General features: G+C 47.1%; 1 protein-coding gene across 1 annotated transcript in view; it reads left to right on the plus strand.

The window, feature by feature from the left end:
- Positions 1-24,922, plus strand: part of PRRG4 (proline rich and Gla domain 4) — a 51,739-nt gene that overhangs the window by 25,103 nt on the left and 1,714 nt on the right. The window contains exons 3-5 of the mRNA XM_077460899.1: positions 670-833; positions 4,054-4,096; positions 15,183-15,309. Of these exons, the coding sequence (XP_077317025.1) occupies positions 670-833; positions 4,054-4,096; positions 15,183-15,309 (334 nt within the window). The remainder of the gene's footprint in view (positions 1-669; positions 834-4,053; positions 4,097-15,182; positions 15,310-24,922) is intronic.

Genomic DNA, 24,922 nt, shown 5'->3' on the forward strand with positions numbered 1-24,922 from the left:
CTTTCTGGCAACAAAAGTCCGATGGAGCAAAGTCTGATCGTGTGTACAGAAAACCATAGGACATTTGTACAAAGTACAAACACGCATGCTCAGAACCAATGCAAAAGATCAGACAACAATATAGAAGTTGACCAAAGGTGGCGGTAAAGAGCAGAAAAACCACATGATTTGGTAAAAGTTGGCTGAAAAAGTCCTGCCGTGTGTATGCAATACAAGTTCTCGGCCGACGCCCTTTATACAAAAATCCACAGGAAAGTTTGTACAAAGTCCGATCGTGTGTATGAGGCTTTAGTGGGAGGAATAGTGCCTTGTATCCGTGGGAAGAATAGTGCCCCAAGGGCCGGATCAAGGCAAGCAAAGGGCCACAGTTTGGAGACCTTTTCTCTAGTTTACTAACGATACAAAGAATATACAAAGAGTTAGACATCCAGATTTTAACTTCTTAAAGGACGATGGTAAACTGAAACCTGATAGGTTGCTATGGCTTTATGTACTTTGCACATCATTCTTGCTCTTTGTACATTTTTTTTTTGTAAAAACTGTTCACTAAGGTCTCCTCAGTTGTGCGGATCCAAAGACACATTTTCCAGTAAGGGCAATAACTTCTCTACAAAAGGAATGTTGGTCCTTCTGGCATTTCAAATGGTATTTTATTTACCCTTGTTTCAGTGTTCAAAGATGGGGAGGACGCCAGCAGCTTCCTGGGACGACACCTGCTTTACAACCAGTTTGACTTTGAGATGTTCGTTCCGGGAAACCTGGAGAGGGAGTGTTATGAGGAGCAATGCAACTATGAGGAAGCCAGGGAGATCTATGAAGATCACGATACGACGGTAGGTACAGTACATGTTCTTTACATGCTGTGTTTAGATTCTCTTCTTGACCTTACTTTGAGTTGGTCGGAAATTAGCATTGGGTGATGTAGGTGGAAGGGTCAAATGTTGTAAAGCTAGCCATACATGCACAGATTTTCCAGTCTACACTAAACAGCGTGGATTAAGGAATCTCTGCCGCTGGCTATTGTATTTAAACAGCTGTGACATCCGCAGTCAGTGGCGGCTGGTGCTCAAAATTTTTGGGGGGGTACAAACAAACTGAAAAACTCTGAAAAAAACCCCATCAATCCCCATCAATTGCAGCCACTGGGCCATCAATCGCAGCCACTGGGCCATCAATCGCAGCCACTGTGCCATCAATTGCAGCCACTGTGCCATCAATCGCTGCCACTGGGCCATCAACGCTGCCACTATGCCATCAAACACCGGCACTGTGCCATCAAGTGCAGCCACTGTGCCCTATAAAATGCAGCCACTGTGCCCATCAATTGCTCCCACTGTGCCCATCAATTGCTCCCACTGTGCCCATCAATTGCCACCACTGTGTCCATCAATTGCCACCACTGTGACCCATCAATTGCAGCCACTGTGCCATATCAAATGCTGCCAGTGTTCCACCTGCCGTCTGCACTTACCTGTCTCAGTGGGACAGCTCCTTGATGTCTTCTCCCATCCTCTCTTCCCGTCCTCTGCTATGATTGGCTGGCTTCTCATATGATGCAATCACTGTTTAGCCAACAATTTTCCACCCAGCCCTTTCAATAAAATTATGTTGAACTGGGTGGTGCCAATAGAGCCACTCATGGCTCATATTACTGCTGATTCAGTAGGAATGGGTCAAAATTCAAGCCATGTGTGGGCAATTTAATCCTGGCTGTGGCTACTTTCAGGAAATTTGAAACCAAAAGTGTTTGATTGAACAAAGGAATCTACCAGTAAGAAATCCCAACCCCTTTCCTATCCATTACTACAGTTCCCCCAGGTGCTGTGCTTAAATTCATTCTTAAATGATACTTCAGGTCAGGGTCGTCTTTAATATTGATTGGACCCTGGGCAAACATTTCCTTGGGCGCTCACAAATTTAATTGTCAACTGTTTGTGGGCAGTGCAGGCTCAAGGGGCAGCTGCTTTGGGCCCCACAACAATGACTGGGCCCTGTGTAGCTGCCCCTTCTGCCCTATGTTAAAGATGGCCCTGCTTCATGTATGGGGTAGGTTTACTAAAGGAAAATAGACTGTGCACTTTTCCAAGTGCAGTTGCATTATTTTTTTCTTAGTAAATTTGATAAAGCTTCAACAAAACCCAATCTGGTGCAAAAATTGTTGGTGCATGATTGGATGATGGAAACTAGTAGAGCTTTACCACATTTACTAAGCTGTGGGGAAAATGAATGCAACTGTACTTGCAAAGTGCACAGTCTATTTCCCATTAGTAGCTCAACCCCACTCACGCAATGCAGCACTTAATGCCTTAAACAGGCCATAGACAACTCGATTCTCAGCCGGCTCAGCAGGGACTGGCCAAGATTCAAAGCACGAATGAGCAGGCTGAAGGTACCCAAGTTTATCGATCGATCAACTTGGGTACAACCAGCCTGTTAGAATTTAACATGCAATATTGCCATCAGCTAATATAGCCCCCTAGCAGTAATCACTGTGTTCTCCCAGCTCAGCTCACAGTGTACCCCCCTGCTGAGAGAACACAAAGGCATTGTGGGAGGGATTCCTCACATCAACACTGACTTTGCTGATGGTGGAATTAAGTGATTTTCTTTCCTGCAATTTCTTGGTCTATGTCTGGCTTTAGTGGCCAATGGCCTGATCTAAGTGCCATCATGTGGTGGGCAAGGAGAGCACATACCCTGGTAGCAAGGATAACTTGCCACACATTTGTGGCAGTGTTGAATTGTAAGTCTGTTAATTTGCTGCACATTTTTACTGACAAGATGCACACTTGCAGAGCACTTGCTCACTTACAGAAGCACAAGTTCTGGTTGACACTTTTCCAATTTGTAGCAAATTTGCGTGGCAAGTCTCTAGCAATAGCAAAGTTGCAGTGGTGAGTCTAGAGCATGAGCTCTGCAAGTCTACAGCATGAAAATTCAGCCACAGTGACTCCTGTGGTGGGATGACTATTGCACAACATAACTGAACCAGAACTTGCAGTAGACTTGCAGAATGTTTGCAAAGAAAGTTGATCTGGAGTCATGCAATGCAGACTTGCTGCAATTGTGCAACAAACTTGTGAAACCTGGAAAGTCTAGCAATAGCTCAGCAAGTCATTTTCAAAATTGCTGAACAATTGCTCGCTATCTAGGTATCAAAGCACAAGAATTGACTTTCAGGCCCCATTCACACCTGAGCGATTTTTTTTCACTTCTAAAAACTAAATAAAATAAAAAAAATGACATGAGCCCATGAGAAAGTACTTATTGTACATTTGGTAGCAGGGAGTTGGTTTTGGGGGTTTGCTGTAGATTAATCAAGCCACTAATGTGCATTCTACCTAAATTAGCCCCTATAACTGCCCATTTTTAGAAATGCCTAAAGCATTATATTGAATACAATATTCATGTATCACATTTCACTTGCAGAGCATTATATAGCAGTGCTATCTAAACAGTATATCAAACTTTTCTTGGCTAAGGATAATGTCCTCTAGGTGGCGTTCCAGTGTTTTTAATGGAGAGAATTAACTCTGTAATAATATAGGAATATATGAAATTCCTGATAGCATTAATATGACAGCTTTCCATTAAGCTAGTGCTTCTCAACCTTATTGGAACAAGGGGCCAGTAAAATCCTCCCAAACCTTCCATGTTCCAATAGCAAAAAAAAAGAAAAAGAAAAACAAACTGCGTTCTGATTTGTACATCAGACCTGCACAGATGAACATGCCAGGATGGGCATGGAGATCCATGCAACTGGTCACCTGTCATTGATTTAAACAGGCTTCCTGCATGGGTCTGTACAGAACACTGTGCATCCCACTTAGGCAAGGATGGCCCCTTTACACAGGTGTACAGATCATTACACCAGAGTGAATGAGCCCTGATTCTCCATCGGAGAAAGTTTATTGAAAATTACATTCACTGCTTTATAAATCGACCCCTTTAAATCAGTGTTTCACCATGGAATTAAATAGATCCTATCATTGTACTGTGACATGAAATGCAGTATTTTATTTTTATGTTATTTTTTTATTTTGTTTTCTAAAGATGAAATTCTGGAAGGAGTACGCCAAAGAGCCATTCACTCAAGGTAAGAGTTGATATAATTATTATTAGTAGTAGTAGTAGTAGTAGTAGTAAAATAAATGCAAATTCCTGAGATTTCTGGCACAAATGTATATTAAAAATGCATATATGGGTATGGGAGAGCATGTTACTCTCTTCCCTTTCCAATGTGACTGCGTTGGTGCGTGGTGATTGGCTGCTCAGATACCTAGGCCCCCATCACAAGGTGGAGAGAAGAAAGTCCCCAGCCCTGTATGAAGTTCAAGTCGTTATGGAGCCCTCGTTCACATTCACTGCGGCTTTGAAATCGTGCAACTTCATCTGAAATTGCTCGATTTCAAAGCCGCATGTCATTGCGAATTCGGGTGCAACTTGTCCGGCTTCATGAACAGATGTCTATGCACGTAGCATCCGAAACCACCAAAAGTAGTGCAGGAACTACTTTTTCAAATCGATGTGGCACTGCAAAGTCGTTTTTGCACCAGTGTGAACAGTGTGGTTGCCGGCAATAGGGTCCGACTTGTCATGCGAATTGACCTGTCAAATCACTAGTCGCTCCAATGTGAACAAGGGCTGAAGCACTTTTTTCTCCTTCCACTGGAGGTATAAGTAATTGCAGGAGCTGCCATTAAAGTGAACCTGTTGATTTAATGTTAAATGGAGTCCTGAAATGTTTATTTGACCTTTGCTGCACATACACATAACAATCTGATTGAACAAATTCTTCACACAATCGGATGATATGATTGGATCTATGGATTATTATCAACCAATATAATCTGATAGCATCATTGAGTGTATAGTCCATTAAGCTGGCCATACACTTTGCATTCTGACTGTACAATCTCCTTCAGATCTACCAAAAACTATGCAGTGCAAGGGCCTGCTTGTCTGAATATAAACTGAGTGGATAGTTTAGATGTCAAAGGTTGTGGTAAACCCAGATAGCAAGGATAACTTGGCACAAATTTGTGGTAGTGTTGAATTGTAAGTCTGTTAACTTGCTGCACATTTTCACTGGCAAGTTGTACATTTACAGAGCAATTGAAGCACAAGTTCTAGTTGACACTTTTCCAATGCACAGCAAATTTGTATTGCAAGTCTCTAGCAAGAGCAAAGTTGCAGTGGTGAGTCTACAGCAAGAGCTCTGCAAGTCTACAACATGAAAATTCAGCCACAGTGACCCCTGTGATGGGATGACTATTGCACAACATAACTGAACCAGAACTTAGAGCAGACTTACAAAAAGTTGATCCGGAGTCTTGCAATGCGGTTTTGCTGCAATTGTGCAACAAACTTGTGAAGCCTGGCAAATATAGCAATAGCTTAGCAAGTCATTTTTAAACTTGCAGAACAATTGCTTGCTATCTGGGAATCTAAAGGATGGCACAGAAATGTTACAATCAGAATGTATAGTGTATAGCCAGCTTTATAGAACTGTTTCCATACCTCCCAACATTTTGAGATGGGAATGAGGGACACCTACTAGCAAATGTATGTAGGCATAGAACACGTTCCCTGCCACACTGGCTCTGCGCCCCCCACCCCAAAGCACCTGGCCCCCATGTTGATGTTGACAAGGGCCTCTTCCAGACAACCCTTGCCCGGTGGTTGTCTGGGTCTGTGGGCAGGGGGCTTATCGGAATCTGGAAGACCCCTTTAACAAGGGGGCCCCCAGATACTGGGCCTCCCCCCATGTGAATGAGTATGGGGTACATCGTACCCCTACCCATTCACCTGGAAAAAAAAGTAGTGTAGTGTAGTGTTAAAAAATACAGTAGACAGTTTTTGAAAAGTCTTTTATTAAAAATCTTCTTCGCCGTTTCTTCCTCCATCTTCTCTGCCATCTTCATCCTCCGGTCTTCTCTTTCTTCCGCTCTTCTGTCTTCTTTGTCCGGTGTTCTTCTTCCTCTGCCGCTCCCATCGACGACCCTCCTCCGATGAAGCGTCCCGCTGATCTGTCGGCGCCGATGTCCTGCATTCCTTAAATAACGAGGGGATGTGGTAATCAGATTACCCCACCCGGAGGCCACGCCCCCTTGTGACATCATGGACCCATCATGCCCTGGCAGTGACGTCACAAGGGGCGCGGCCTCTGGGTGATATAATCCTATTGCCACGCCCCCTCGTTATTTACGTAATGCATGATTTTTAATAAAAGACTTTTCAAAAACTGTCTACTGTATTTTTTAACACTACACTACTTTTTTCCAGGTGAATGGGTAGGGGTACGATGTACCCCATACTCATTCACATAGAGGGGAGGCCCGGGATCCATAATTCCGATAAGCCCCCCTGCCCACAGACCCCAACAACCATCGGGCAAGGGTTGTTGGGAATAGGCCCTTGTCCCCATCAGCATGGATCAAAAAATGCGTTAGTGTGAATCAAGCCTAAGTATGAATATCAAGAATTTGGGTCTCATTCTGACTTTCCTTATCTGGATGCTGGTTCTAGGTCACTAATTCAGAAGGTATTAAAGCCATATATGTATAAAATATGTATTAAAGCCAAATACAGCCTGGCAATCATTTTCTTATTTATTTACTTGTATTGCACCATCAATTTACGCAGCGCTTTAAATATATATATCGTACAGTCCCTGCCTTCAAGGAGCTTCCATCTAATGTCCCTTAAGACCCCTTTCACACTGCCAGCGTTTTTCAGGCACTTCAGCGCTAAAAATAGCGCCTGCATAGAGCCTTAAAAAAGTGGCTCCATTCACTCCAGTGTGAAAGCCCTCAGGCTCCCTCTGGAGCAGTGCGCTGTCAGGGCGTCACAAAAAATGGGATTTTTATATACAGCTTACCTGTAAAATCCTTTTCTTGAGAGTACATCACGGGACACAGGAGCTTCATTACATAGTGGTTTATATAGGCACCTCTGGTGATTGGACACTGGTTGACCCCAATTAAGGAGAATTCCTCCCCTATATAACCCCTCCCATCTGGGAGGCACCTCAGTTTTGTAGCAAAGCAATAAGAAACCACGTAAAACCCAAGAGGGGCGGGAGCCCTGTGTCCCGTGATGTACTCTCAAGAAAAGGATTTTACAGGTAAGCTGTATATAAAAATCCCATTTTCTTGATCATACATCACGGGACACAGGAGCTTCATTACATAGTGGGATGTCCCATAGCAATGCTCAGATTGAGGGGAGGGAGACACAGATCATAAATATAGACCGCCAGGGACCGGAGGACCTAAACTGCAGCCTGCAGTACACTGCGCCCGAAGGCGATATCCTCTTGCCCTCTGACATCCACCTGATAGAATCTGGTGAATGTGTGGACTGATGACCAAGTTGCAGCCTTACAGATCTGAGCCAGGGAGGCCTGGTGATGCACTGTCCAAGCAGCACTAAGAGCCCTAGTAGAGTGCGCCTTCACCCAAAAAAAGGAGGAATCTTCCCCTTTAAACCATAGGCCTGAGAAATAACTTGTCTGATCCACCTTGAGAGAGTGGATTTTGACGCCGCCTGGCCCTTCCTAGGGCCTTCCGGGAGAATAAATAAGCAATCAGTTTTCCTTATCTGAGTAGTTGCCTGAAGATCAATACTGATTGCTCTAACCACATCCAAAGTGTGTAAAGATTCTTCTTCTGTGGATTGAGGGTGGTAGGATTACATCCTGATTCAAATGGAAACCCGAAACCACCTTAGGTAGAAAGGACCTGTTGGGACGCATGACCACCCGGTCCTTATGGATAATTAAATACGGCTCTTTGCTGGAAAGAGCTGCCAACTCTGATACTCTTCTAGCCGTAGATATGGCTACCAAGAAGACCAGCTTTTTTGTCAGGAGAACTAAAGAAGCCAGATGCAAAGGTTCAAATGGTTGCCCCTGTAAGGCCGAGAGAACCAAATTCAGATCCCATGGGCATACCGGAAGTTTAACTGGCGGTCTTGTCTGCATGGCCCCCTGGATAAAAGCCCGTACTAGGGAATGTGATGCAAGCGGGTTTTGAAAAAATACTGACAGGGCCGAAATCTGCACCTTGATAGTGCTTATGGCCAAATTCATTTCTAGGCCTGACTGGAGAAAGGCCAAGATCTTGTTAATGACATACTTTCTAGGATGCCACTTCCTGAGTTCACACCAGGAAACATATGTCCTCCAGACCTTGTAATAAATAAGCCTGGAGGCCGGCTTTCTGGCATTGACCAGAGTAGAAAGGACTGGCCCCGAAAGGCCACGGTCTCTCAGAATGTGGGTCTCAGCAGCCAAACCGTCAAATTCAGACTGCGTAAAGCAGGATGGTAGATTGGACCCTGTGAGAGCAGATCTGGCCGGAGAGGGAGGGTCCATGGCCTGCCTACTGCCAACTTCATGATTTCCGCGTACCATGGTCGCCTGGGCCAAGCCGAGGCCACCAAAAGGACCGACTTTGTCTCCCTCTTGACTCTTCCCAGGAACCGCGATGGAAGCGGGCTCGGGGGGAAGGCATGGATCAGATTGTACTGATCCCAGGGAACTGTCAGAGCATCTGACCCCTGAGCAAGTGCATCTCTTGTCCTTGACACAAACTTGTCCAGTTTCCTGTTGAACCTGGATGCAAACAGATCTACGTCCGGAGTACCCCACTTGTGACATATGTTCTGAAACACGTCGGGGTGCAGAGCCCATTCTCCTGGGCACAACTGCTGGCGGCTGAGAAAATCTGCCTGCCAATTTTCCACTCCTGAAATGAAGACTGCAGAAAGACACGGAACATGCTTTTCTGCCCAGACAAGTATGCGATTCACCTCTTTTTGGGCCACCAGACTTCTGGTACCGCCTGGTGATTGATATAAGCCACTGCTGTGGCATTGTCGGACTGAACCCGAACCGGGAAACCTCGCAGTCTGTAAGACCACTCTATGAGAGCCATGTAAACTGCCCGGATCTCCAAGATATTTATGGGCAGTAGTTTCTCGGTCGCAGACCATTTCCCCTGCGAGCATGTTTCCTCCAATACAGCTCCCCAGCCTGTCAGGCTGGCATCTGTTGTGATAATCTTCCATGGAAGAGGAAGAAAACTTTTGCCCTTCAGCAAATTCTTGGTTTGTAACCACCAGACAAGACTCTTGCGTGTCCCTGGGGATAGACGCATAGGAAGATCCAAGGATTGGGGCTTCCTGTTCCAAGCCGCAAGGATGCATTTTTGCAGAGGCCTTGAGTGGAACTGGGCAAATGGGACGGCCTCGAAGGAGGCGACCATTTTCCCTAACAGTCTCATGCACAACCGAATGGGGGAAGATCTTCTGCCCAGAATCAGGCGCACCAGATCCCCAATGGCCAAGGCTTTTAGCCTTGGAAGAAACACCCTGCCCTGAGCGGTGTCGATGATCATACCCAGGTATTCCAACCTGGTGGCCGGTTGTAGGGACGACTTTTCTAGGTTTATGATCCAACCTAGGCGTTCTAGGTGTTCTAGCGTTTTGGTGATGCTGTGACTTAGGAACGCTGCTGTTTTCTCCATGAGAAGCAAGTCGTCTAGATAAGCCATGACGGCTATGCCCTGAGCTCTTAGGTTTGCTAAGAGAGGGTCCAGAATCTTTGTGAAGACTCGAGGGGCCGTAGCAAGCCCGAATGGCAAGGCCACAAATTGAAAATGGCGCCGCTCTACCGCGAACCTTAGAAATTTTTGGTGTGCGGAAAAAATTGGCACATGGAGATATGCATCCTTGATATCTATTGATGCCATGAATTCTCCCCCTTGCAGGGAGGAGACCACAGTGCGGATTGACTGCATTCGGAAGGACCGGATGTGTAAAAACCGGTTCAGATCCAGGATAGGTCTGACACTTCCATTTGGTTTTGGAACGGTGAAGAGATTTGAGTAAAACCCCGAACCCTGTTCTTTCGGGTTCACTTCTACTATCACCCCCTGGGATAGTAACTGATCTAAGGCCAGAAATAGCGGTTTTTGCTTTACTGGATCCCTGGGGATCCTTGACCTTAGGAAACGAGAAGGTGGAATCTCCTGAAACTCTAGCCTGTAGCCCAGAGATACTGAAGAGATCACCCACTTGTCCTGGATCTCTTCCCGCCAGGCTCCTGCAAACTGCAGGAGCCTTCCCCCCACTCTGCCGAGCGGGGGCGCCCCTTCACAAGGAAGCTTTTGGGCTCTGCTTGGCAGGCTTTCGCCCCCAAGTCTTTTTCTGCCCCTGGGCTCGGCCTTGAGCCTTTCTAGTAGAGGAGGACTGAGAAGGCCGTCACCAGAGAGAGCACGCCTATCAGTTGGATCCTTGAATACCTGCGCATTATCCAATGGACAAGTTAGGTTTTTATTCACACAAGAAACAGCCGCATCGACAGATGGAACCCCCCACGTCTTGGTGAAACTTTCCTCCACAGGATAATGCATAGAAAACCTTTTAGGAGGAGCAAACAGTTTATCGGGATGTCCCCAATCCTCATACATCAATTCATCCATTAAGGGATGAATTGGGAAGGAATAGGCAGTCTGTGGGGCTTTCCTGACTCCCAGGGAAGAAACAGAGGATGTAGCGACTTCAGCAGCAGGCATTCTGAATGTGGTACGCACCAATTCAGTATAATACTGCACCTGCTTTCTGAGTGCCTGGGAGGAGGGGACTATCTCCTCTTCCTCTGACTCATCCGACTGCTCATGATCCCTATACCAAAGATAGGGATCCCTCCTCATTTTCAGAAGAATCATCTGAGAGAGGGATTTCAGCAGAGGGAGGGGATCTACCCCTTTTCCTGCTATCTTTCAGGGAAGCAGAAATAAAATTCATGATTCTCCCTTCAAAACCCTCCAATGTAGCCCTAAGGGAGTCCTCAGTGACATAAACCGGGGCTGAGACATTAGGAGAGGCTGCAAAACCTGACAGGGGCACTGACTCGTCTTGAGAGGCTGGCTCCAGTCTTGCAGGGGGGGGTGGTAACTTACAGGCACTTTTGGAACCCCTGGACCTAGGCAGTGATTTACCAGTGCCTTTGCTACCTCCCCCTGAGACCCTCTTACGAGGAGACATAGTCCTAAGCTACAAAGCAGAGGTACTAGTACAAGTGCAATCACTGTTGTGCTTAAAGTCTCACAATAATATATATGCTTAAACTGCACAACCTGATGCTGAGTAGGTGTCTAAGGTTTGCCTGGATCCAATCCCCACGGATGCTTACTGCCCACAGCTCCTATGTCTCCAATTACAGCCCCCTGACGCTCTGGGCTTTTTAAAATTGCCGCCTGGCGCCTGCGCAATACAGCGCCGTGCACACTGACGTGCACGGCTCGCAAACCACACCCCCCCCTCCTCCATTAGGCCGGGAACGTGCCCGGCGCGCGTGCACGCGCCCGCACGCGTGCACAAGGACCGCGGGATCCAGGGGGGGAAGGAGAACCCAAACGGAGCTGTGTGGGACCCCCGAACTACGTGGGACCCCTGTTTACCTTGTTGTGGTAGGGACTGCAATGGAGACGTGAGTCAGCTGGAGAACCAGGCTTCACTGAGCGTGTGTATTGAAAGGCATGTAAGTATGCATCAGGCTGTTCTTACTCCCTCTAGTGGTGGAAACCAGGTAAGACATACAACTACTCATAATGAAGAAATCCATTCATATATTTATATATACAGGATTAACTTCCCTTACCTGTCCTCGCCGCAGGAATTGCTGAACCAGACAAATTACAGCCTTCACCCATCACGGCGGGTATTATTAGCCAACCTTCAGGTTTATCTGGGGCTCTTTCTCGGAAGAACCTCCTACCTGGGCCATGTAGAAAGCTCTGCCAGAAACTTTCGTGCGCTCTGTATAAACAGTACACCAAGTCTGGTTTTCCCAGAGCCCAGTCTTCCAATGGAGAGGACTTACAGGCAAAACCTCGCTTCTTCGGCTGACGAGGCCCGGGTACCATACCATCTTGGGAGTCAAAATATCGGCCCGAGGTATGGATCCGGTTTGTTGTAGCCCTTAGGCCCTCGCAGGGACCTGCATAGAGCTAATGTTTTATGTGACCACCACCATAGACACTGGCGAAAAAACTGAGGTGCCTCCCAGATGGGAGGGGTTATATAGGGGAGGAATTCTCCTTAAAGTGGGGTACCCCCTAAAAAAAAAAAATTAAAAGTCAGCAGCTACAAATACTGCAGCTGCTGGCTTTTAATAATCGGACACTTACCTGTCCCGGGTTCCAGCGATGCGGGGGAACGAAGCCCCCCCCTCGCTCCCCGCTCCGCTCGCGGCGCCGTCATGCATACTGTGGGCACCCGGCTGCGCGAGCGGCGCAGGGCGCCGTGATACGCCGTACAGTCACCTGGGACACGTGACAGGTCCCAGGTGAATGTGCGGCGCGAGGGGAAGTGATGTCACCAGCCCGGGCAATGAAGAAGGCAGACTACGAGGGACCCCCTAGCAACCGGTATTTAGAGGTGAGTAAAAATTTTTTTTTTGGCCAATTATTTTTTTTTGATTTTTTTTAAGAATTTTAAGTAGTTTTATTTTTTGGGGGGCAACGCCACTTTAATTGGGGTCAACCAGTGTCCAATCACCAGAGGTGCCTATATAACCCACTATATAATGAAGCTCCTGTGTCCCGTGATGTATGATCAAGAAAGTCCTGCCAGCAGCTTCTTTGGAGCGGTAAAGAAGCAGTGAACTTACTGCTCCTCCACCGCTGCTCCCCATTGAAATCAATGGGACAGCGCTGCGGTACCATCGGCAAAAGACTGCTCTGGTGACATTTTGCGGGCGGATTTAACCCATTTTCGGCCACTAGTGGAGGTTTAAACCCGAATAGCGTCTGCTGGTGTCGGCTCGGTGTGAAAGAGGTCTAAGCCGTGTACACACTATTCGTTTTTTTCATTCAGCCCTGCAGAATGAACGAAAAAAAAAACTGTCAGCTCCAGTCGGAGCCGCTGTACTAACCATGTGAGGTTAGTTCAGTGATCTCCCCCACTGAGCTGTTGTGTTCTGACAGGAAATATTCCGATCAGCGGCTATTCGCTGAGAGAGCTGATCAGGAGTCGGTCGCTGTTGGTTTTCCAGCATGCAAGTCCAACAGAAGCCAGCCGAACAAACGGCCAGCTTCTGTCGGACTGACCCACACACACACACATGGGCCGAATGTTGGCTGTTTTTATTTTAACCAGCAGTTATTTTCCAACATTCGGCATGTGTGTACCCAGCTTAACTCACATTCATACATACACATACTAAGGACAATTTTTATACAAATTGTAGACCTGCCAGCATGTCTTTGGAGTGTGGAAGGAAACCGGAGTACCCGGAGGAAACCCACGCATGGTCAGGGAGAACATGCAAACTCCAGGCAGGTAGTGTCATGGTTGGGATTTTAAAAAGTGTTCAGCAAAAACATGCATAGTCCTTTCATTACAAGTTTCCTTTGAACAGTTGTTAAGCAGAGTGAGTCAAATGCAGAGTTCAATTTTTGTGTCAAAGCTGCACATTTTTATATTTAATATTATACAAAACTATGGAATAAAATGTATGTTCAAATGTCAAAGCTGAACTCAGGGAAACCAAATAGATCAATGACTTACAAATAATTGAACTGCTTTATCTGCCAAAATTTTTTTTTTTTATTTCCATCCAGCACTGAGATCTACACAGAACAGCACAGCCCTGTCTGGCAGGCCAGGAGATTGGATTTTTATCTGCTACAGTTTAGTAAGGCATGCCATAGAAAATTTGACTTTCCTTTCTGCAACCACGAGTTGCAGGAAAGAAAACCACTTGATTCCCCCATCAACACAGTTATGCCCCATACACAAGGTCGGACATTCCGGCCACAAAATCCGTTGGGTATTTTCCGACGGATTTTGGCCGAAACTAGTCTTGCAAACACACTCGCACAAAGTTGTCAGAAAATCAGATCGTTTGGAACGTACGATGGGACTACGTAGAGGCCTGTAGCCAATAGCTTTCATCTCCAATTATTTTCTGAGCATGCGTGGCACTTTGTGCATCGTAATTCTCTACACACGTACGGAAAAAGTCTGATCGGATTTTGTTGTTGAAAAATTTGTTGGAAATTCCGACAGAAAAAGTCCGATAGAGCCCACACACGATCGGATTTTCCGACAACATTATCCGATCTGACTTTTTCCGTCAGAATTTCCGACCGTGTGTATGGGGCATTAGTGTTGATGGGGGAATCCCTCCCTTGGATTTTTTTGTGTTTTAATCCGGGTGGGGGGAGCCATGAGAACACAGTGATTATTGATCGCGGCTATAGCCACTGAGACAAAAATCCAACATGCTGGTTGTACTTGAGTCAATCTATGGATCAATTTGGGCACAATCAGCCTGCCCATAGATGGTTCGAATTACCTGTCTATGGTCGGCTTTACGCACACAGATTTTTTTTCTCTCCCTCAGCCAGGATATTAAAGCAAGATGCAGCAGACTGATGAGCTCATCTCTATCGTACTTTGCTTTCTCCTCATATCAGCATGCTTCTTGTTAGCATATAAGCGCTGCATCAAAACTAGTTGGCTTCTTCTCCTTGGCCCCTGCTCCCTCTCACAGTCGGAGCTCTACTATACTGTACGGGGGATTTTAAAAGGCTGACAGCAAATCAGATTCAGGAACCTATACTGCTTGCAGCTAAAATTACATTTAATGACATATTAATGATTACAGACCTGCATTAATTTGTGTTTTTTGTGCCTGGAGTTTGTTTTACTAGGGTTGATATAAAAAAAAGTGAGCATGTTCCCCACACGGCAAGGGTTACATGCTCATTTACAGCAATGGGAAAAGCACTTTTACTTAACCGATCTTCTACTCTCTGGGAGCTGACCTTCCCATATGCTCCAGCAGTGGACTGTTCCTCAGCATCCTCCAATTCAATGCAGAGGTATAAGCTCTGCATCAGGGGCATCCAACCACCAGAGCACTGAGTAGAAGTGACTGCTGGAACCAGCCTAGCAGTGCCAAGGAGCCTGCAGGTGTGGAAGATCAGTTAAGAAAAAGTACTTTACCCAGTCTTCTAGATGTAAATGAGTACTAGGTATTTAACCCTTGCAGTGCAGGGGCAACCTCAATAAAAGGGAGGATTTTTAATTCCCCCGGAGCTCAGCTTTAACCTGTGTGCTGGAGGTGTTCAAGATATGATATATACATTCTCTTTTCCCTGGAATAGGGGTAAAAATAGATGTGGTCGGGCTCCTCACTGGCCTAATTTGCGCTGGAACATGTCTGGTTGTATTTGGACTTCTTGGTTATTATTGGTATACCGTCTACTGTCTTCCAAGACGACTCAGCCAAATGTAAGTGCCTTGCTTATACCATGTTTTTTCTTTGTGTTATTTTATATTTTAAATATGTCTGTTGGTCTAGAGCAGTCTTTCAAGTGGAAAAAATTGCCCCTTCTGTTGGTGGTTAGTGGGAAGACTACAACCCTTATGGAGGTTGATATAAAGGCCATTGCTGCCATGCTGCTGGCTCTTCCAAGTAACATTAGCCCTAGAACTATGCAGGTGCAGATGGGAGGTCAATCAGCCCCTGCTCAGGGAACACCTGGACACCTCAGGAGGTTCTAGGTTCCTGGGGTTCCATGGAACCATGGTTGAGGATGGCTAGTCTAAAGTTCAGACACTAATGTTCCAGTGTAATCAGCATAGATCTACTGTCAGTTTTTCTGCTGGTCTGCTGTGTTCTGTATATCTGCACACGGAGCTCCTGATTCATAGTGGACAGTTGTTGCTTTGACAGCATAGTCAATTGACAGCCTAGTTCTGGAGGTATGGTTGGCTAACCTGGTTCTGGAGCCATGGTTTGACAGCCTTACTCTGAAGGCATGGTATGACCGCCTGATTCTGGAGGCGAGGTTTGCCAACCTGGTTCTGGAGGCGAGGTTTGCCAACCTGGTTCTGGAGGCAAGGTTTGCCAACCTGGTTCTGGAGGCAAGGTTTGCCAACCTGGTTCTGGAGGCAAGGTTTGCCAACCTGGTTCTGGAGGCAAGGTTTACCAACCTGATTCTGGAGGCAAGGTTTGCCAACCTGATTCTGGAGGCATGGTTTGCCAGCCTGGTTCTGGAATCATGGCTTGACAGCCTGCTCCTGGAGGCAAGGTTTGACAGCCCGGTTCTGGAGGCATTTGAGTCTTTAGGTCATATATATATATATATATATATATATATATATATATATATATATATAATTTTCATTAAACCTCCCCACCCACCTGCCATGGTCCTTAAACTGGATCTTAAGGGAGGGGAGGTCTGACCAGCTGTCATAATGGCCACATGATCAGGAGTCTGTTCCACCAATCATAACTAGAGATCGGAAGCTGTCAGTGACAGCTAGATGACTGATCTGGGAGTGCGCAGTGAACTCCCTCTCCCCATAGAACTCTCATGTACACATATGTGCAGTGTGTGGACGTTGAGGTCCACCCTCCTAGCCACAAGCAGCCGTGTCATGGCTCTGACAGGATTTCAGCTTTTTTAATGTGCAGCTCAAGGAGTATGACCATGGATCTGTTCTAGGTCTGTAACTACTGCCCTATAAACAGGTTACACACAATACAATCTAATTGTACATTTTCCTCTAGATCTCTAAACAGCTAATCTATAGGGTCTACCGAAACAATCAATTAAATATACAACCAGTCACATAGGACCTTGCACTAAAAAGCTGTTTGTAAAGCTAAAAGAATATTGTACAATCAGACTGTAACATATGTGATCAGTTTTACTGTCCGGGCAGGAAGAAAATGGACAAATCTTTAGAACAATCATGGTGCTTATATTTCTACTGTTGTTTTAACATTATTAAGTGAGCATTCATCTGACGTATAAAACAAAAAAATAAGCTTAAAATATATTATATACACACACACACAGTATCTCACAAAAGTGAGTACACCCCTCACATTTTTGTAAATATTTTATTATATCTTTTCATGTGACAACACTGAATAAATGACACTTTGCTACAATGTAAAGTAGTGAATGTACAACTTGTATAACAGTGTAAAAATCAAAATAACTCAACACACAGCCATTAATGTCTAAACCGCTGGCAACAAAAGTGAGTACACTTAAGTGAAAATTTCCAAATTGGGCCCAATTAGCCCAAGGTGTGAATGGGGAGCAGGTGTGTTAAATTTGGTGTTATCGCTCTCTATCTCTCATTCTGGTCACTGGAAATTCAACATGGCACCTCATGGCAAAAGAACTCTCTGAGGATATGAAAAAAAAAATTGTTTCTCTACATAAAGATGGCCTGGGCTATAAGAAGATTGCCAAGACCCTGAAACTGAGGTGCAACACGGTGGCCAAAACCAAACAGCGGTTTAACAGGACAGGTTCCACTTAGAACAGGCCTAACCATGGTCGACAAAAGAAGTTGAGTGTATGTGTGCAGTGTCTTTTTCAGAGGTTGTCTTTGGAAAACAGACGTATGAGTTCTGCCAGCATTGCTGCAGAGGTTGAAGGGGTGGAGGGGGGGGGGGGGTCAGCCTGTCAGTGCCCAGACCATACACGCACACTGCATCAAATTGGTCTGCATGGCTGTCATCCCAGAAGGAAGCCTCTTCTAAAGATGATGCACAAGAAAGCCACAAACAGTTTGCTGAAGAAAGCAGACTAAGGACATGGATTACTGGAACCATGGCCTGTGGTCTGATGAGACCAAGATAAACTTATATGATTCCGTTGATGTTAAGCATGTGTGGCGGCAACCAGGTGAGGAGTACAAAGACAAGTGTGTCTTGCCTACAGTCAAGCATGGTGGTGGGAGTATCATGGTCTGGGGCTGCATTAGTGCTGCTGCCACCGGGGAGCTACAGTTCATTGAGGGAACCATGAATGCCACCATATACTGCGACATACTGAAGCAGAGCATGATCCCCTCCCTTCGGAGACTGGGCCACAGGGCAGTATTCCAGCATGATAACAACCCCAAACACACCTCCAAGACGACCACTGCCTTGCTAAAGAAGCTGAGTGTAAAGGTGATGGACTGGCCAAGCATGTCTCCAGACATAAACCTTATTGAGCATCTGTGGGTCATCCTCAAACAGAAGGTGGAGGAGTGCAAGGTCTCTAACATCCACCAGCTCCGTGATGTTGTCATGAAAGAGTGGAAGAGGACTCCAAGAGGGTTAAGGCAGTGCTGGAAAATAATGGTGGCCACACAAAAAATTGACACTTTGGGCCTAATTTAGACATTTTCTCTTAGGGGTGTACTCACTTTTGCTGTCAGCGGTTTAGACATTAATGGCTGTGTGTTGAGTTATATTGAGTTATAAATAGCTCATTAAAAGATAAATAACAATATATAATAAATAACAATACTAACTTTTGCTGACTGACTAACTAAAGCAGCCCATACATGAGGCATTTTTCCCGTTCATCCAGCAGGTTGAAGGAAAAAAAAAAAATTTGATTCCTCCATTGGCACATTTCGATGTGGAAAGGGGATTCCTCCTCGCTGAGCTTTTGTATTCTGATAGTGAGGAGACTTCCCCACTGTCAGAATACACTGATTGGTGCTGCTGGCTACAGCCGGTGACGCTGATCGAGCAGGGGTAATCCGACATGCTGGTTGTACAGAAGTCTATCAGTGGATTAACTTCTGTACATCCAGTCTGCCCAGACATGGATCGAAATTCAGGAGGTCCTTTCTGAACCAGTCGCCTTTCGATCTTTGTATGGCCAGCTTAAAGTGTTACTAAACCCACAACAGTAAAATCAGCCTGTATATGCAGAAAAGCATGCTTGTTATACTCACTGTGGAACCTAAGGGGTTCTTCCTCTGCATTGTGTAACAAGGGTGTTTGATCCTGTATACACAGATCCTCCTCTTCTTGCATTGCCCCCATAACATGTCCGGATAAGACAGAGTAAAGGGAGTCACTCTGCACATGCTCAGTTTGGTGTGCATTGCTAGATAGTTTTTTTTTTCTTGGGAGAGTGCATGTGATCAGCAAAGGTCCAATCAGCCATGTCCAGACAGAGGGTCAGGGGTCCTGCATCCTGATAGGACAGTGCAGTATGAAATCTCCTCCTACAAGCTTTAACCAGGCACTCATAGAAGTCACAAGACTCCTATATACTGCTAATGAGAAAATGTATTTAGCAGTTCATATTTACCAACTAAAATAATTGCACTTCCATGTTCTGTGTAATGTGGGAGACCAGATACAGTGAATGCAGGGTCCTGGGTTTAGTAACACTTTAGGGGTGCACAGGAACCCATGGATGTTAGAATATCTGAACAGTGACTGCATCTGACTGGATGCAGGCACTGTTCGGCTGTATACTTTAAGTAAGTTAAATTAAATAGTTTCTGTAAATTCAAAGTTGACTTTACAAAATTGAGCATTCAGATTGTAACTTGTATAGTGACCTTCATGCACAAAGTTGCAATAAGTTTGTGGCGTCCAGGGGGTGGCATATCACCTCCAAGCTGCCTGTCAACCAGATCTAAAAAAACATTCTTTTCCAGATGGCTTTTCTGAGCTGTAAAAAGAACAGGTGCACATGTAAAAGAGGCCACACAAGCTGGATGATTCAGCCCAGTTAAATGACTAAGAAACCTGTCTTTGGTTCTGTACATCTTCTGCAGTGGGTTTGGTAAAAACATGCATAAATACAAACATTACTGTATGGTCCCTTTTACATTCACCTTCAAAGGGTAATACCTGCATAGAGGGTAAAAGTGCACTCCTTCCTTTTTGAAGCTCAATAGCACCTCTAGTGGCCATTCTTTGTCAGTGCGTTTTCCAAGCAGTTCATATTTTATGGACAGTAACTTGGGTTATTGTCCATTAGAGACTTTTGAATTTGATACACGGCCAAGGGAGCATGATATGTGCAGCGGATTTAGTTATTTTTCATACTCACAGGAGTGATCGCATCCCATTTAAGTGCAGTTTACCACAGACATTCTTATTGTCTTGAAGCTCCTGCAGTAAGACAGCCCAGGACTGTGTAATTACAGCAGAATAATAGCTTTGCCTGACTGACAAAACACATAAAGCTTGCAATTATCCCCCTGTAATTACAGCGCTCGGGACATCTAGCTGCATATCTAATATTTTCCTCATACTCCTTTTTTTTGGAAGTTTATGGTCATCCATTGCTTGCACACAGATAACACAAGAGGCAAGCAGAAATGTTCAAAAGTTTTTCCATTTCCACATTCTAAAGATAATTCTACACAACATGAAGAACATGTTCCACATGGCAGCTAGTCTGATGTAATTTTGCAAGTGCAGGCTAGACATAGGCGTGTGCACAGTGTGTGCCGGATGTGCCTGGGCACACCCTAATCACTTTGGGTGCATTAGCATTATCACTCTATGTGCAGGCAGGGAGATAGGAAAGACCTCCCTGTTATTGGATCTGCCATTTCTCTTTCACTGGGGAGGGAGATCAATGTGCTGGGGTCATATATATTTAGATGCACACACATGCATGTGTGTTTGAGCTTTGGGGTGCACACCCTAATGCTATAGGCTGCTCACACTTATGAGGCTAAAATTAAAAGAATTAACACAAAATTCTGGGCAGATATGAAAGATGCAAACCTCTAAGAAGTATAAGTACCTTATTTAAACTGGTCTCACCCCATTGTAGTCCCTGTGTAACAGGGCTGGATTATGAGAGTAAAAGACACACAAAGAGCCAATCAGTTCATGTGCTGACAAGAAGCATGCTGATTGGAGAAGAGAACACAGTGACGGAGAGATGAGCTCATCACTGTGCTGCTTCTCCTTTAACTGTCTAGTCACAGGCTGGGGAGGGCCCAGGACAAACTGGGCTCAGAGGAAGCATGTTGAATGATGCTGGCCATGAGACTGAGGACATCTAGCAGCAGAAGAAAGAACTGCAGGGGAAACCTCTGGAATAAAGTGATTGTAAAGGGGAAAAAAATGTTTTTAAAATAACAAACATTTCATACATACCTGCTCTGTGCAGTGGTTTTGCATAGAGTAGCCTTAATCCTCCTCTTTTTGGGTCCCTCGCCAGTGCTCCTGACTCCTTCCCCCTGCTGAGTGCCCCCTCAAGGCAAGTCGCTTGCTATGGGGCACTCGCGCGCATTAAGACTGCATGAAGGTAAAAAAAAAAAACTGCTGCCTTTTAAACCATTTTAAAAAAGATTTCGACAGCAAAAGCTGGTTTTGTTATTGCCTCTGGTAATGGGCTAATAATTTTGAAAAACGCATTTATTGGTGGCTTTTAGTGCCATACAAAAACGTCTTAGCCCCTGTACACATGGTCGGAAATTCAGACGGAATTGGACCATGTTGTCGGATAATCCGACCGTGTGTGGGCTCCATCGGACTTTTTTCATCGGAATGTCCGGCCAACAAAGTTTGAGAGCTGGATATAAAATTTTCCGACAACATGATCCGATCGGACTTTGTCCGATTGTTTGTAGAGAATTCTGATTGGACAGAGTGCCACGCATGCTCAGATAAAATTACGAGACCAAAGCTATTGGCTACTAGCCACAACGTAGTCCCGTCGTAACAAACGAACGTCATCATGTTCTGAACTATCGAATTTTCCGACAACTTTGTCCGACCGTGTGTATGCAACACCAGTTTCAGACAAAATCCGTCTGGACAAAATCCGTCTGGAAAAAATCCGACGGATTTTGTTGTCAGAATGTCCGACCGTGTGTACAAGGGCTTATAAATAGGGACGTAACATGCAAAATGGAATTTACCGGAATGATGCCTACAGCTGAAGGCATCAACCCATTATTGTTTTTTAGAGCCTGCAGTTGGCACTCTTGTAATAGCCATCAGAGCGACTTACTAGCCACTCGATTTCTATCACAAGTAGCGGTAGACAACCCCTCCCCCCCGCCTTCTGCGGCTCTCTTGGGCTCTCCCGTCCCACCGGAAGACCCAAACAACCAGCCGGCTGGACAGGCAAGTAAAGTCAAGATCAGGGGCGGACTGACCCATCGGTCATTCGGTCGCCGCCCGAGGGCCCGGAGCAATTAGGGGCCCGTGGCCGTCCCAACGAGAGGCCCCTTGAAGCGGCTGTAATAATACTGCTAACAGCGCGCTGCTCCCCGCCGGCTCCTCCTTCCCTCCCGTCCGTCGCCGGTGCTTGCACTGTACACTACATCACCTAGGATGGACGAGAAGGGAGGAGGGGCCAGCGGGGAGCAGCGCGCCGTTAGCGGTATTGATTACAGGCATGGCCGGGGTGAGTGAAACTTTTTTTACTACAGGGCCACCATCGGAGGGATGGGGTGACCAGTACAGATGTATGGAGCCCGGGCCAGTCTTCAGTGTGCTCTCTCCCCTCTCCACACTAACCCCCTGTATGCTCTCCCCCCACAGTGTTGCCCTGTGTGTCCCCCTCCCCAGTGTCCAAATGTGTCCCCCCCAATGTCCCCCAGTGTGTGTCCCCCTATGTGTCCCCCCAGTGTGTGTCCCCTCCCCAGTGTCCCCCCCCAGTATTCCCCTGTGTGTGTCCCCCTGTGTGTCCCCTCCCCAGTATTCTCCTGTGTGTGTCCCCTCCCCAGTATTCCCCTGTGTGTGTCCCCTCCCCAGTATTCCCCTGTGTGTCCCCTCCCCAGTGTCCCCTCCCCAGTGTCCCCTCCCCAGTATTCCCCTGTGTGTCCCCCAGTGTTCCCCTGTGTGTCCCCACCTGTGTGTGCTCCCCCCAGTGTCCCCCTGTGTGTGCTCCCCCCAGTGTCCCCCTGTGAGTGCTCCCCCCACAGGGTCCCCTGTGTGCTCCCCCCAGTATTCCCCTGTGTGCTCCCCCCAGTGTTCCCTGTGTGCTCCCCCGCAGTGTCCCACTATGTGCTCCCCCCCAGTGTTCCCTTGTGTGCTCTCCCCCCCAAAGTGTCCCACTGTCCTCCCCCCCAGTGTTCCCCTGTGTGCTTCCCCCAGTGTTCCCCTGTGTGCTCCCCCCACAGTGTCTTCCTGTGTGCTCCCCCCACAGTGTCTTCCTGTGTGCTCCCCCCCACAGTGTCTTCCTGTGTGCTCCCCCCCACAGTGTCTTCCTGTGTGCTCCCCCCCACAGTGTCCTCCTGGTTGCTCCCCCCCACAGTGTCCTCCTGTGTGCTCCCCCCCCCCACAGTGTCCTCCTGTGTGCTCCCCCCCCCCACAGTGTCCTCCTGTGTGCTCCCCTCCCCCCACAGTGTCCTCCTGTGTGCTCCCCTCCCCCCACAGTGTCCTCCTGTGTGCTCCCCTCCCCCCAGAGTGTCCTCCTGTGTGCTCCCCTCCCCCCACAGTGTCCTCCTGTGTGCTCCCCTCCCCCCACAGTGTCCTCCTGTGTGCTCCCCTCCCCCACAGTGTCTTCCTGTGTGCTCCCCCCACAGTGTCCTCCTGGTTGCTCCCCCCCACAGTGTCCTCCTGTGTGCTCCCCCCCACAGTGTCCTCCTGTGTGCTCCCCCCCCCCCACAGTGTCCTCCTGTGTGCTCCCCCCACAGTGTCCTCCTGTGTGCTCCCCCCCACAGTGTCCTCCTGTGTGCTCCCCTCCCCCCACAGTGTCCTCCTGTGTGCTCCCCTCCCCCCACAGTGTCCTCCTGTGTGCTCCCCTCCCCCCACAGTGTCCTCCTGTGTGCTCCGCCCCCCCCCCCAGGGTCCTCCTGTGTGCTCCCCTCCCCCACAGTGTCCTCCTGTGTTCTCCCCCCCACAGTGTCTTCCTGTGTGCTCCCCACCCCCCACAGTGTCTTCCTGTGTGCTCCCCACCCCCCACAGTGTCTTCCTGTGTGCTCCCTACCCCCCACAGTGTCTTCCTGTGTGCTCCCCACCCCCCACAGTGTCTTCCTGTGTGCTCCCCACCCCCCACAGTGTCTTCCTGTGTGCTCCCCACCCCCCACAGTGTCTTCCTGTGTGCCCCCTACCCCCCACAGTGTCTTCCTGTGTGCTCCCCCAGTGTCCCCCGTGTGATTTCCCCCCTCCCCATGGTCTCCCTGTATGCTCTCCCCCCACTGTGTCCCTCTGTGTGCTCTCCCCCAGTGACCCTGTTATCTCCCCAACCCTACAGTGTCCCCCGTGTGCTTTCCCCCTCCCCCAGTGCCCCCCTGTGCCCTCTCCCCTTCCCAGGGTCTCCCTGTGTGCTCCCTCCAGTGTCCCCCTGTGTGGTTCCCCCCTCCCCAGTGTCCCTCTATGTGCTTCCCCCCCCCCACAGTGTCCCCCATGTGCTCTCCAACCCCACAGGGTCCACCGTGTGCTCCCCCCCTCCGCCAGTGTTCCCCTGTGCACTCTCCCCCTCCCAGGGTCTCCCTGTGTGCTCCCCCCAGTGTCCCCCTGTGTGCTCCCCCCAAATGTCCCCCTGTCCAGGTGTGGCTTGGGACGCAGGGGGCCCCATGATCTTCTATTGCCCGGGGGCCCCATCAGTTGTCAGTCCGCCCCTGGCCAAGATCGTAACAGTAAACTGGAACCGATGACGTGACATCACTTCAGGTTTACTTGAAAACTATCCGTACCATTTTTTTTTTAAATCTAAAGCATTTAAAAACACAGATCTTGGTGTTTTGAATCCTTTTAAGGACAGAGGAGGGATTTGGGGTGTTATACAACTCAGATCTCTACATAAAGAGTACCTGTCACTGCCTATTGCTGTCACAAGGTTGTTTACATTCCTTGTGACAGCAATAAAAGTGATTTAAAAAAATTACAGCAACAGTGAAAAATAACTAAGATAAATTATTATTAATAATAATAATAATAACAAAAATACAGTGCCAACGTCCTCCCATGCTCACACAGCTGTCAGTGCCCACTGGTGTCCACCCAACTGTGAAATATTAGTCTGTGGTGCAGTTGTACTTTGTTTTTTTTAGCAAATTATCATATTTAATATACATAATTATGATCAGGAACATATAATGCATTAAATTTGTATCCTGGTGTATTCTAGTGCATTCTTGATTGCATGAATGTCTTCTAAGCATA

This window comes from Lithobates pipiens, unplaced genomic scaffold (genome assembly GCF_037356315.1).
Source record: "Lithobates pipiens isolate NorthernLeopardFrog02 unplaced genomic scaffold, aLitPip1_a1.2 Scaffold_10, whole genome shotgun sequence".
Taxonomy (NCBI): Eukaryota; Metazoa; Chordata; class Amphibia; order Anura; family Ranidae; genus Lithobates; species Lithobates pipiens.